Source organism: Telopea speciosissima, chromosome 1, assembly GCF_018873765.1.
Source record: "Telopea speciosissima isolate NSW1024214 ecotype Mountain lineage chromosome 1, Tspe_v1, whole genome shotgun sequence".
Lineage (NCBI taxonomy): Eukaryota > Viridiplantae > Streptophyta > Magnoliopsida > Proteales > Proteaceae > Telopea > Telopea speciosissima.
The window spans coordinates 8,079,299-8,094,271 of record NC_057916.1 but is presented as its reverse complement, the minus strand read 5'-3'; the positions used below and the strand labels follow the sequence as shown (position 1 = coordinate 8,094,271).

Sequence of the window (14,973 nt, the reverse complement as noted above, 5' to 3'; positions counted from 1 at the left end):
AACAAGAAGCGCTGTTCCAGTAGGCTATTTGACCACAATTCCAATCCATTCTGATCTCTCTTTTGCTAGTTATTAAATTTGTCCTTTTATCTTTAGTTCTGAATTTTCTCCTTCAATATTATTTCTGGTTCATTCTCTGTTGTTTAGGAAGATCCTTTTAGTAGGTCAGACCTTGAGTTCTAATCCCAGAGCTTCAGTTTCTAGTTTGCCACTAAACAGTTTGAAGTACGACAAGGACAAATTGAATTTGAGCCAGCGGTTAACAGAATACGAGGCTTTGATCAGCCAAGATACTGGGGGACTGGGGGAGTAAAGCCAGCTGGGTAGCCTAAATGAATTATAGTTTCTGGTTAAGGCTCTAAAATAACAAAATCCCCCAGATTAAAAAAAAATTTATCTCCTTCAAAAACGCCAGAGGAAACATGCTGCATGGAACTGCCAATAATAAAGCAGGATCTTTCCTACTTACCCCACAAAGAGAGAAAGAGAGAGAGAGAGAGAGATCCTTCTTTCCATATCTGCACGACCAATACGAAATCCTATCTGTTTGGCCTGACAGTTTGTCAAACATGTGTCTGGTAGTCCATAAGCATGAGTTCCAACTTAAGAAACAGCCTCGAACAATCTTCAGAAATACAATCAAGTATCAAGTTTACTTTCTCAGAAGAGATTTTTTATTCTGAGAAGGGTCGAATGAAGGATAGTTATGTCTACTTTCACTTCATCTTGTAGATTTCGATGGGAAGTGATGGGCATCCAATGTTGGAGTTGCATATTTGTGGGATTTGGGTCTAAAAGTGTCTCAAGATATGGCCAAGTCACAAGTGACCTAACCCCCAAGCAGGATCTCAATTACAAGCAAACAGAATACTCAACACCAACCTCAGCGACACTACATCAAACAATCACCTAACAATAGGTAGACGACAGTAAAGTATATCAACACCACAACTCTAATAATAATTAGCAAAGGATTTAGAAGGATCCCAGCCAAAGGAAAAATCAACCAACATCCATAATAGGTCTACCGCAGGTCAGGAACAAGACCAAACAACCAGAAAAATAACCAACTTCAGAAACAGTAGCTACATGTTGGTTGGGCCATATATTCCCATCGATTATGAGTCTAATAGGGTTGAATAAATCCCCCACATCTCAGCCCCAAACAATGGCTAGATGCTGAGATATTCAAAGGTCTCAGAAATAGAAAGTAAGGACCAGACTTAGTAACCAGTTACCACAGGGTTGATGGACCAGCAGATGACATTGAAATCACTGTCGTACAGCAGGGCTGGGGTGTTGATTTGAACCTCAAAAGTTAGCCAGCAACCGATGGGCAGATTGGAAGATCTTGGGGCTCAAATTTTTTTATTGCAGGAGAGAACTCAGTCCAGTGAGCCGCAAGGTATGTTCAGTCTACTCCAACAAGCAACTATAGTCCCAAGCACTACTGTAACATTCAACATAGAATTCCAGCAACTCAGTCCAGTGAGCCACAAGGTAATGTTCAGTCTTCTCCAACCAGCAACTATAATCCCAAGCACTCCAGTAACATTCAACATAGAATTCCAGAAGTAACACAACACCCACGATAGAATCTCAGTTGAACAAAAGATCTCAGAACAGTAACCACAACACAGGGTATCGAATGGAAAGAAAAAGAAGATAGAAAAGGTAGAAGGGGTTAGGGTGGATCGAACCTCTCACTCTCCTAGGTATCTCACCTATAAGGTCTCTCACCTCACTGTATCACACAACCATTGGCACAAAGCCAAATTCAATCTCATTCATAAATTGTGGAGGGAAGACTCTATGGTCTCGAATACATATAGCTGCAGCTGCCTACTTAAAAAATAGAAAGTCTCTTGCAAGGTAATATTGAGACTTGTACACGAAGCTAATTAAATCTTGAGCTATGAAACAAAATAGAAAGTAAATAAAACAGAATAAAATCTCACCTGATATCTCTGCTGATCTGTCGCCCACGATCTGGTTTTGAGTGAACCAGAAAACACCCAGCTGTATGGCTGGTTGGCCCAAAGGCCCATGGATCTGACCCCTTACAACCTGTCCACATAAAAAACACCCGCCTAGGCGACACTAGTTGTCAAGGCGGCCACCTAGGCAACACCTTGACAACTATGCTTGTACACAAAGTAGCTTCACTAGTAGAAAGATCATACTGTTTGGAGAATATGACTTGAGATGTTCTGATTTCTACTGGCTAGATGCCCAATAAAATTTTTGTTATTTCATTACACACACACACAGATGGTCAGCACAAAATAAAGCCCGTGAAGCATACATTCTTGAAGAAAATAAGTTGGATCATAGATTATCAATAAACCTAGAATTGTTTCTTCCTAGGTCGATGCCCGAGCAGTTATGGGGACGGAAGGAAAGAAAAAACAAAAAAGAGTCTTTTTTCATTGAAAGATTGATTATCAAGGGCTTCTTCCCCTTCTTCAAACTCCGATTCGTATTTTCATATAGAAATCTCTGATCAACAATAGAACAAGATCCATTTTGCATCATATCTAAGGGATTCCTTGGTTTGGACCGAAGAAGCAATGTCACTCGATCATTGGGTCGATCAGTCATTCAGTACAGGAAGACCACCTATGAGAGAGTTCACATTCCTTTTCTCTTTCTACCTTTACTCAGTATGGTACGGTACAGCTTGTTCGGTGTGGACGAGTTTTCCATCTCCAAAGAAAAAAGAACACAAAACAAAAAAAATAATATCTTATTTTATAGTAAGGCTAAGGGCAAGCACACTTGAGTTGATTACAAAAAGATGATTCATGACCCAGTACGCACCCGCCATTCCTGACTTGAGGAAGGAATGGAATAAGGGACGGACGGGACGGCCTTCTTGGATTGTCGATTGGGCAATAACCCAAAGATACTGGATAATCGGTGTCACTCTCACTAAAGTCCATATCTATGTGGATATCAATATATCACTCGTGTCTCTATTACAAGACAGCAATTATAAACAGAAATGGTTTGAATAAAATCATAAGAATATGTATGCTGTACACCCCCAATCTGTGGGATTGTAATTCAATCGGTCAGAGCACTGCCTTGTCAAGGCGGAAGCTGCGGGATCGAGTCCCGTCAATGCTGACCTAATATTTGAAGAATCCATCAATTTCTCTCTCCATTTTATGTGAAGAGGAGGACAGAAAGTGGGATCTAATTCCCAATGGGGATCTTTATTCTTTTTCTTGATCGAATAAACACAGGAATTTCCATTCCATCAATTCAAACCGATTAGTGGGGAGAGACATATGTAGATTAGTATAATTGTTGGTAGCACCCTATTTAGGTTAGGATTCCAAGAGATACAGTACTGGTCTGGCTTTTCTGATTGCTCCCGATCCATGGAATAGAGTAGCCATATGTTTCTGGGGAGCACATACACTATTGGATTTCTTTATTATACGATACAAAATTACATAATTACCCTGACAGAATACTTTCATATTAAACCTACCTACCTTTCTAGCTCCGATTTTTGTGTAATATCAATTACACATTGGAAAGAAGCTATCCATCTCATTCAAGCATCGAACTTTTGATAGAGGGGGGATATTCCTAAAAAGCATATCAAAATCAAACTAAGATCCTAGCCTTCTTGATAAGGAAAAGCAGAAACTATAAGATAGCAAAAATTTGAATCCTACAGAGCAAATGTGTCAAACCACAAAATAACAAGGAAACACATGCAGCCATATAGTTATGCCTATTCAAACTTATAAGAGTCTCAAGTAGAGTCTGAAGTCTGAACACATATCTTAAGATGATAGAAACTTCATTCATGGTACAGAATGCAAATTATTCCAATATCAGGAATTGCCACTTTGCAGTTGCCTACAGAAAAGCTAAAAACAAAACAAAAGGTTTGACAAAAAAGAGGAGATTCACTGAAATTCATCTTACAAGTACAATTTTACAATCAGGTCATCTTGAGAGAGCAGCAACCAACTTCTCCTTCAAATGTTCACTTGTACCATTTTGAGTACGGACGGAGAATGTATGAAGAACTGAGTCATTGTCGATAGTTGAAACATTAGATTCTTGAACCATAACTTGAGTTTCTCTAAATGCCTTAATGACTTTAGAGACAGGGTGTGAATCTAGTGGGCAGCTCACACGAACAATGGTTTCCTCATTTCTTGTCTGAACATCAATGTCAGGAACAGGTAAATGCTTTTGGTTGCCCTTCGACATCTCTCTTTCAGCTTCCAAGACCCTAATCTTCATTTGGAGATCCGTGATATAGGTAATGGCATCTCCAAGCAACGAGGCCTTGTCCATCTTGGAGATGTTAGGGACAACAGCTCTTAATGCATAAAACCGCTGATTAAGCTTCTCCCGTCTCTGCCTCTCTGCTTCAACATGGTTCAATGGCTCCTCTCTCCCATTGGCAGGCTTTCTCCCTCTTTTCCTAGGTTTGCGCTCTTCAGACCGAGGCAATGTATCATCTTTCGGTTGTTCAACAACCCCTGATTGAGTTAGAGCCCCAACAATCATCTGATTTGGCTGTGAAAATAGTTTTACTTTATTTTCTTCACTTCTACACCCATTGGGAAAAGTTCCAACAACTAGATTAGTACCCATATCTTTGCTCCTAGCTATGGTTTTACCATGTCTAGGTACTGTTGCTTGCACTTTGTAGGATTCTAATTGGAAACCCTCATCTTCTTCCACCTTTGGAGAGAAATTAATGGCAATTGAATGAGGTGTCGAGCTGCCTAGACTAAGGTCATGACCAAAGATCTTCGGGGTCATTGTTGCTGTTACCGTTGCTGTTGACTGATGAGTACTCGAATCCCCAAGTAAAGTTTTAATCATCTGCAAGACATTTTGATCTTCTGGGAGTGATTTAACAGAGCCAAGTTCCACCACCCCTGAATCGATCGGAACACAAACCAGGGTCCGAAAGCCAGCTGATCTTGCTAGAAAAGATCTCGACTGATAATGATCTGCACAAACGTTTTGGTCCACAACCCAGATTGGTCTATGGGAGGAAAATGAACGTGCAGGACCAGCCTGGGCATCATATTTGAACGAATAATACATGGATGTAAGGTAGAACATCTCCACATCCGAAACAGAATCCAACCGTGCTGCGTAGTTATCTTCCTCTGATCCACCAAAGAATGAGTGAACCTTTTGAAGCACCTGCTTCCTCATTTCTTGCTCTTCCTCTCCAAGCTTCTTCTGTGATTCGAAACTCGTCGAAGTTCCATCTTCTTCTCTTTCGTCTCCCTTGGGTTCTCTACAGTGCCCATCTCCCCATATTAAGGCCAACTCACCAGACTTACAGCTTGAGACCTGCCAGAAAATGGCGTAGGTCCAGCTTGAGCCTTCAACAAGCTGGCAGAGCTCCTGCTGCACACTTCTGTAGCCACCGGGTGTAACCAAGTCGGGCGAAACATAACTTGGAGAAGTCAAAAAGTCGCAGACTTCAAAACCCAAAATTGCTTGCGCCATGGCCTTCTCTTCTTCATTAGACCAAAAATTCCCCCTCACAGTCCTCTGCTCACCCATATCTGCTCAGTCTGAGAATATTGACTAAAACCCAAAATAAACTTTCGGAACCAAAACCCCTTTTCGTTTCCGTTTCTACGTTTAGATATTCAACAATCGGTAGCAAATTATATCAAAGTAAAAGAATAATGCAACCTTTTCAACAGATCTTCTTCTCAAGTTTCCCTTCTCTCTAACAGCAAAAATACATTAGAACTTCTTTCTTTTTTTGTTTTTTTCTTTGGTTGATACATATACTACAACATCAGAAAGTCAAGATAAGAGGGGCCGTCACCTTAATATCTTAGAAGATGAACTAAGTTTCCAGCCATCTCCATACATCTGTGACCAAATTCGAGCCTTGATTTCCGCCATTTCATCAACTTCTGTAGTTGATTTTTTGTTCCAGAACTCCAAGTATATCTAGAATTTCCAAAGACGCGGTTCAGAAACCTATCATGAACGCCATGACCTCTGATGGTAGATCTCCTCCAAACAAAAGCCCTACAACAGCTACCGCCCAATCTCTTCTGCCACGGCAAAATTTTAGGGTATTTCCACGGAACTCGAGCACCAGCTTCGCTTTATAAATGAATAAAAAACCCTAGCTTCCGAGCTTGTATTCCGAACTCCACCATCCACACATCTCCATCCTTGCGAAGCTCTCATCTCGCTCAGAGCTTGTTTAATTTAAAACGAAGAGAAACTCAGGCGATAAGAACACCGAAGGCTTCTTAAATTAAAACAACGGAATGGAATGCTTTTCTTCAATGGCGAAAATTTTATTGCAGAAGCGTCGGTTTCTCCTCTTTTTTTTTTTCGAATATTACAAGATACCTATTTTGCCACCTGGACATGGCAGATGATGTATTCACTTGTAGTCTAACCATGTGTTAAATACCATAATTTATTACAATCAAAGGAGAAGGTTCTCTGAGCAAGCGGCATAGTTCAAGAGTATCAAATTACGATAAAATGTTACAGTATCCTACATTGGAGGGCAGCATGGCCATTTGATGTAAGGAGATAGACATTCAATCAAATATCCGGTGGAATTTGTTACTTAAAAAAAGGGTGTGCATTTTTGAATGATTATTACCTCTAATTTGCGGGCACCTCCAATTCCTCCAATTCCTCTAATAGGGGGGAGTGGACCCCACCTTGGGCAGTGTTTTCGTGTAGAGGTAGGGTGGTCATTTTCGCCCCATGTGAGGAGGAATTGGAAGAGATAACGATTCATGCATTCCTTGTGGGGGAGCGTGGATCTTGTGCCTAGACAAGGGCATGCAAAATGACCATTGTGCCCCTTGGTCCCCCTTCGATGTTCCCATGCACATACCCATTGGCGAGGTGTAGGTGCAGGGGCCACGCTCCCGGACAGACTCCTTTTTCCTTAAAAATAAATGTGCATTGTCTCATGTATTGGAATGTATCTTTTGTATGTTTGTGCATATTCACCAGTCATCTAGTCATTACCGTTTCCACCAAAAAAAAATCTAGTCATTACCGCATACTCTCCCAACTCTTGGTACATTGGAACAATCCGGCTTTGAAAGCTCGACCTTGGGAGAATCAGTTTTGCCGATCTAGTGACTTGGCATACAAAAACAAGTGGGGTTACTCCCACATGAGCTTCTTCACACTCTTATTGCTATGTTGTTGCTTAGTTTTGCTTGGTTTTTGTTGTAAAGTACTGCTCTAACTCCATGTTCGAATGAATTGGGAGACTTGGACCTTTCTTATACGGAAGTAAAACCAATGTTTCTATACGAGTTTCAATTCTTACAGTTGTTGGTGAAGAAAATAACCATGGTAATTGAAGGGTCGAGGACCTAGTTATTCGATATATTTGTAAAGCTGGTCGCACATCTCTCTTAGGCGGAAGCTGCAAACGAAATGAATGATAGAGATAGACACTAGATGTTGGAAGGTAGGGCACCGAAAAGAGAAAGAGGTAGACTATTCCAAGTTGGGGAAAGGGATGCTTAATTACAAAGGTCCAAAGTTAGAACCACTTATGAGAATGGCCACCTATATATCCAATTAATTTGAGCAAGGAACAACAATTTAGATAGAAAAAAACAAAACCATAAAACTGGACAGGCAAGATCTGACTAACAAGTTTGGGATTGTTTGTGTAGGGGTGAGGCATCAGCCCTTCAGTTGGTGCTTAAACCAGCCGTGCAAAGTGGGTTACATTCGGTGGTGTTCCATTATGCAGGATTCACAGGTATTAGTTCAGCTGAGCTTTTGTAATGGCAATCCTTAAGAATTTTCCAAAGAACCTACCGAAACTCTCAAGAAGTTATCACATTGAAAATAAGAATATAGGATTTAAAATTTTAGGGAAAAACATTTGAGCTACTCTCTCTCTCTCTCTCTCTCTCAATCCAATCCACTCTGAATCAATCGTTGCGGCCTATCCAAGAATCTTAAGATTATACATGTGGAAGCCCATCGTCTAAGTTTATGGAAGAAGCAAGAAAGAGAGGGAGATGTAATATGGTTTCATTAAAAGGAAAATTTTATAGGATAGTCATATCATCGACTATGGTGTGTGGTGTGGAATATTGGACAATTAAGGAACATCATATGGATAAACTCAATGTAGCAGAGATAAAGTTGTTGAGACGGATAAATGGCAAAACCAAGAAAGATAAATTAATGAATGATCATATTAAAGCTGATTTGGGAGTAGCTTTGACACATGATAAGTTATGAGAAAGTCATTTGATATGGCATAGCCATGTTCAATGGAGGCTTTTGGATACTCTAGTACGAAGACGTGATTTGATTCAGATTGAATGAACTAAAAGAATCAGGGAGAAACCTAAAATGACCTTAGGAGAAGTAATGAGGAAAGACTTGCATAGCTTAGGCCTTGTATCAAGTATGACTTCAAATAGAGTTGATTTAAGGACAAGGATCTTTGTAGGCGACCCCATTTAGTTGGGACAAGGTTGAGTTGTTGTACATCTCAAATATAATTGAACCGAACTAATTAATACCCTTAGGGCTTTGGGAGAGAGCTAGAGCATTGCAAGGAATGGGGGCAAGAGAGAGAGAGAAAGATACATGTCTGTTCTATTTTTTATTAGGGAAGTAGTTTTATGTCCGGGAATGTGGCCTACGCCAACACTCTCTTGTGTCTATCTCTCTCCTCCTCAAAACAAGGGGGCATAAGTATCTATTCATATGGGGAGGAGAGAGATAGACTTGTGGGAGTGCTGGTGTAGGCCACACTCCCAGACAGAGTTCTTTTTCATTTTTATTAACAAAAGAAACTGATTCTTTGAACAATCCAAAAAATGGATCGATGAGTGGTAATGGCCGATTCCAACCGATTGTCTAAGTGAATCGGATCAGAATCGACAAAGGATGATCTGCAACCTAACCACTGTTTCATAATTCAAATGTATATAGATAATTTCTATAATAAAAGTCACGGAAGAGATCTACACACCAGCTACATGTATTGACATCTCCCACGCCAAGGCAATAGGCTCACGAAATAGAGTGCCTGAGGATTCGTATACAAATAAGAGAAAATGTCAAATAGAATAAAGAGGAGAGAGAATGTAGGAGGATGTGTACTACTGCAATGTATACATAATTTTTCCTATACAGTTTTATATTATGGGAAAAATAATGTTGGCCTAGTGGTGTGACTCACTACCCCTGAATTTTTATCCTATGCAGTAACTGCACGGTGCTGTATTGCATCATGCGGTAGCTATAAAGGCCATGTGCATCATGTGGGGCCCGCTATGTCATATGGTCTCTGCTGCACTGCACGATTCAATACAGCACCGTACAATTATAGGAGAGGATAACAATTCCACTACCCCCTGCGCCTAGTCACAGTAGCATGAAGTGATCACCCTTCCCCTGTGAAATTAAAAATCCTATTTTTGTCCACGCGATCAGACAGCGATGAGCATCACGTGACCACATTACAGTCACTTTATTAGCTTTTGAAAGTCGTGGAACCCGTGGTTATTAGAAGAGTACAGAAATGACACGACTGTCATGTGAGACTGTGGGCCCACCAAGCACCCAAATTTTATAAAATAAAATTCAGATTAGATTACATAAACTGTGGGACCCACAGTTCTTCAGTTTATCCAATCAAATCTTTTCTTCTTCTGATCTAGCCAATTGGACTGTAATCGAGGGAACTTTCTTTGAGTTTTCAAATAAAAAAGGGAACCTTCTTTCCGACCTGGCATTTGACCATTCCAGATTATATTAAACCATCAGCTCAGATTTCGAGAAAAAACGATTAACTCGTGAAATAAAACCACCACACCAATCAAAACGGTTTTTTTTTTTTTCTCTTTTCTTTTCTTTTCTTTTCTGCTATGCATTAAAATGAGGAGCACGTTTGTTACACTTCTTACCTTCCATGGATTTAGTTCATGATTTACCCCCGTATCGGTTCGGCTATTGATCAGTTTTAAAATCTATATCAATATGTATTGATTTATATCAATTGCATAGAATGTTTTGCCTCTAAAGACATTCGTTGCCAATATTATTTTAACTATTTGATTCTCTGTTTGTATAATGCCATTGATCAGGTATTGGCTAGGTATTAATATCGATGTTGGTCGATACTGATACAGTTGATCCAATATTGATTCCTAAAACCCTGTTATCACTTGAGATTTATGCAGATTCGAAAAGTGGTACATTTATATGGACAGCAATAGTGAAGATTCAATCTCATATAAAAAATTTTGAACCTATGCCTTAGAGCACACCCTTTCTTATGGACATGTCTCAAAAAAAGAACCTATCTTTACCGGAAAAAAAGGAACCTATCTTTTTACCGTTTAAAAAAACACCCAAGCAGTCCATTAAAAATGAATCTAAGTTACATAATTTCATATCCAAAAAATATGTCATCCAAAAAGAAAGGCTCAGCCAAACCTGGTTTAACTGGGCGCGCATGTTTGAAAAAAACACTTTAAACACATGGGAAAATGGAAAGTCTCTCTTTTAAGGACTTATTTATAAAATTATTTCTTATTATTATACCTCTCTTCTTACTCATCTTTAAGCAGTTTAGGACAAAAGTTCTCAAAAGCAAAACACCCATGTGGAAATTAAAAAAAATTACACAAAAGACAATGTATTTGTTTAAAAAGAAACTTCCAACAGATAGAGAGGACCCAAATCAAAGTTTGGCTCCTTTACACGTACGTGCACTTACATGTGACAGACAATCATTTGTAATATTTTTATCATTTACAAGAAAACGAAGAATATTTATGAAAACAAAATGAACATATGATTGACTTTGAAATGTACGTTCACATGCACGTACACACAGATAATCCAATCTTCCCAAAACTGCCATTTGTCAAATTTCTGATCCTAAATTCTATCAAATACCTTCCCGTGGACATATACGCATGTCCAACCACCATATCAATACAAAATTATCACAAGAAAGTCATTAAATGGTGAATATAGTTATGGGTGGCAATGGGTCGGGAGAGTCGTGTTGTGTCAAAAGCATCTCAACTAGGACACGACCAGAAAATTAATCATATCGAGATAAGCACGGCTTAAATTTTTTTAAAGGTTGGCACAAACACCACACCTATTAGATACGATAACTCATCTAGACACAAAAACAACACGCCTTACTTGAAAATGATATGACTGGAAAGAAAGGGACACACAAAAGTTCTCAATAAATTTATATATATTAAGATATTAAATCTCAAAATCATAATTTATGGAATTAAATATAATTTTAAGTCATTTTGAGTTTTTTTTTTTGGGTAATTTACACATACCACCCCTGAGGTTTGACGAAATAATGATTTTACTCCCCAGTTTTGGAAAATTCTGCGTACCCCCCTGAGGTTTACAAACGGTAACAAATAAACCCATTCCGTCCGTTTATGACTAACACTGTAAAAATCAAAAGGTAAAGTGACAAAAATGCCCCTTCAAAAAAAAAAACCAAAAAAACCTGCAACTCATCTTCTCCAAATCGATTTGGGAAAGATAAGTTGCAGGTATCCTTGTAGGGAACACCATGGAACCTATCCTGATTCACTCTCCTTCCTTTCCCTCTTCCATTTGCTTTAGGTTTTAACCCATTTGTATCTGTGTTTCTAACTTTTGCTTTTAACTCTACGATCAACTTTATTTCTATTCAGAATCTAGGGTTTGTTAATTGTTACCGTTTTCAAAATTGCAGTTTAAGTTCAAAGAGTAATAACTTTATGCTGCTTTGATTAGGTTAAAAAATTCCGGATTCGTGAGATGGAGTTGTCATTCACGCAAAGTCGCTGGAACTAAGAACGATGGGGTGGATTTGATCCTGTATCAAGCGCAAATGCGAAACCTCCCGGAGTTGAGTTGTGGGTTGTCTTCGATGTCCCCAAGATCAGGTCGATTCAACCTGGAAAAATCTAACCCACACCTTCTCGGGTCTCTTTTGTGCTTCGATTAACTTCTATGTCCACACAATTTCCTCCCCATCTCCTTCTTCTCCGCCCAGGTTTCATCTTCTTCCTAATCTTCTTCTATTTTTTCTGCTCCACATTTCTTTGTACCACAACCGACAATGGATTCCAGAGAGCTTGAAAAAAAATGATGGTAGCCAATGGATTCTGATTGTGTGTTGGGTTTGGAAAAATGGGAATAAAAGAAAAGAAATAGGGATCCGATGGTTATTGGGAGAGAAAATGGAAAAGGAAATCAAAGACATGATGGGATCAGAAATGATAAATTAGTTGAGGATGGGTGTGGTCATGCTGGAATTCAGATTGGGGTTTTGTTTAGACAAGGATGTGGGTTAGATTAGAAGTGAAAAGTAATGGAGAGGAGAAGCGGTGATGGTGGGATGAGGGTTTTTAGAATGAAAATGATAAAAAAATAAAGAGAAAAGAATAGGGATGAAAGGAGAAATAGGGGTTAGTGGAGATGATGGCGGTTTTAGCAGAGATGGGTTTTGAGAGAGGGTCGGTGATGGGGTTTCGGAAATGAAAGATGTATTTGCTTTTGGGCTTGGAATCATCTACTGCTTATGCTCCTCCACATTGGAGCTTTCAATCATTCTCGGGTACCCTTAGATATGGTGCTCTGCCATGGGAGGTTGTTTTTACTAAGAACCTAACTCCCTGGTTGAAGTTGCTCCCTTGTCGAGATAAAGCTGGGCTTGCTGTTCTAATGGACAGACCTTCTATCTATAGCCTGCAACTCATCTTTCCCCAATCGATTTGGGGAAGATGAGTTGCAAGGTTTTTTTTTTTTTTTTAAGGGGCATTTTTGTCACTTTACCTTTTGATTTTAACAGTGTTAGTAAGGGTGTAAATGAATAGCCGAAATCCGTGTCCGTATCCGTTTAGCACTATCCGAATCCGTCCGAAAGCTAAACGGATGCGGATATGGATAGGCTATAGCTATCCGAAAAGCTATATTTACATTTAAACAGATAAAATATCCGACCTGTATCCGTGTCCGTATCCGTTTAGCACTATCCGAATCCGCCCGATAGCTAATCGGATGCGGATATAGCACTATCCGAGCCGAATCCGATCCGTTTACAGCCCTAAGTGTTAGTCATAAACTGACAGAATGGGTTTATTTGTTACCGTTTGTAAACCTAAGGGGGGTACGCAGAATTTTCCAAAACTGGGGGGTAAAATCATCCTTTCGTCAAACCTCAGGGGTGGTATGTGTAAATTACCCTCTCTTTTTTTCCAGATGGTTTATCTCCCACTGGAACTAGCAAATCATCTTCATGTCGACGTTTAGCTTAGTATAGTTTAATCATTTTCAATAAAAAAAATATTAGTTTGATAAAATAAAAAAAAAATAAAAGCTGTCGGGTCATGTGGCCCTTGCATCAACGTGGGCAAGGAGCTAGGGGCAAATGGGAGCATGCACACAGGCATTCAACAAGGGTGGGCTCATGGGACGGGGTGGTCATTTCACCCTCGTGTTTGGGGACAAGGGCCATGCGATTTGATTATAATCCCCCATCCTAATAAAATATAGAGAGTGCATCTAATGACATTGCTATAGGTGAATTTAATCGAATAAAAAATAGGAATACATTTTCAAAAACAAACTGATATAATTCGATTCGTTTTTTGTTTTTTATTTGGTTCCTTATTCGATTTTTATTCGTTTCACCAATAATCTATAGAAAAAAAATAGAGGATAAGTATCTTGTTTTGGAAAGAATTAAAGAAATTATAATTCAAAGTTAATAGTGTATATTTAATCACTTTGATTCATAAGAATGAATATTCAACAAATGTCCCCAAAAAAATTTTGGACCAATAAATGTCCCAAATTTGCTAGTAACTTAATGATGTGTTTAGGCCTTTATCTTGAAAACTCAATTGGTTCTTTCCTGCGCCATACTTGAACAAGTTATAAATATAAATAGGATTGTTCCATATGGAACTTTCCATATATGTATATGAGTTTTATTAGTCCGGTTTGGAAATAGTAAATTTGGTTTTCAATTCTTGAAATCGACCAAACCAATTCTTTTTCAATTCGGCTTGACTCAATTTTAAATGGCTGGTTTCGATTTCGATTCTAAATTGAACCCTTACCTAAAAGTTCTTTAAGACAGGTATAAAAGAATGGGAAAATGTTCTCTATTGAAAGATGGGGAAGGGGAGGGGCGCAGGCCACGCCCAGACATAATTGGGGGAAATACGACGGCCCCACCCCCATCAAAGGCGAAAATTCCACCCCCTAAGATGCCAATGCGTGTGGCCCCTGCACTCCCCCACAGAGAACGCTCTCCCTAAAAGAATTTTCAAAAATAGTTTGTGAGTGACATATCATTATATCATTATCAAAAGTGTTATTGTCAATCATATTTTTCGAGTATACATGTAAAATAACACTATTACCTTCATTGGAAAAGCATTGCACAGTGCCACTTTCATTTAAACATTAATGTCTTACTTGGTGATGTATATATCCTATTTTCATAGCCTACATAGCTTTTTCTTAATCTTCCACTCCATACAAAGAAACCTATATTTGGCCTCTCCAGATAGAGTACAAACTGCCTGTTCTTCAAAAAAGGTCACAACAGAGACTTTCGACAGTAATTCCTTCAAAGAGCCAGTTCATGAGCCGTATCTCAGGGTGCACGTCCATAAATATCGGCATGTGCCGTCACCGCCATAGAAAGGCACTATACACGTTTTGGTGGGATATATTGCACATGTTCCTCCTCACATATGGCCTGCAAGGTGGAAGAGAATGAATTCGGAGAGGCAGATTCAAGCAATGAAATGAATTAACTGTAAACAAAATAAACCAGATCCAATCAAAAGTTTCTTAACATAGGCTCCAATTGGAACTACCCATGCATGAATAAAAAACAGTATGGTGGTTGCCAATGTATTCGGGCTATGGTTCCCAAAATGACAGCAAGAAAGC

At 39.2% G+C, this 14,973-nt stretch overlaps 2 protein-coding genes across 5 annotated transcripts in view; both read right to left on the bottom strand.

Moving 5' to 3' along the window:
* Positions 1 to 3,785: 3,785 nt before the first annotated feature.
* LOC122648985 (transcription factor bHLH3-like) overlaps positions 3,786 to 14,973 on the bottom strand; it is a 17,417-nt gene continuing 6,229 nt past the window's right edge. The window contains exons 1-2 of one of the 2 annotated variants that reach the window (XM_043842320.1): positions 5,602 to 6,266; positions 3,786 to 5,570 (exon numbers count right to left, since the gene is read on the bottom strand). In XM_043842320.1, coding sequence (XP_043698255.1) covers positions 3,967 to 5,559 — 1,593 coding nt within the window. In that variant the 5' untranslated portion in view covers positions 5,560 to 5,570; positions 5,602 to 6,266 and the 3' untranslated portion in view covers positions 3,786 to 3,966. Of the gene's footprint in view, positions 6,267 to 14,973 lie in introns of those variants that run through there. The other variant, XM_043842319.1, reaches the window with a different exon arrangement.
* LOC122648987 (transcription elongation factor SPT4 homolog 2-like) overlaps positions 14,677 to 14,973 on the bottom strand; it is a 14,076-nt gene continuing 13,779 nt past the window's right edge. For 2 of the 3 annotated variants that reach the window (XM_043842325.1, XM_043842324.1), the window contains one exon: positions 14,677 to 14,776. In XM_043842325.1, coding sequence (XP_043698260.1) covers positions 14,726 to 14,776 — 51 coding nt within the window. In that variant the 3' untranslated portion in view covers positions 14,677 to 14,725. Of the gene's footprint in view, positions 14,784 to 14,973 lie in introns of all 3 variants that reach the window. The other variant, XM_043842326.1, reaches the window with a different exon arrangement.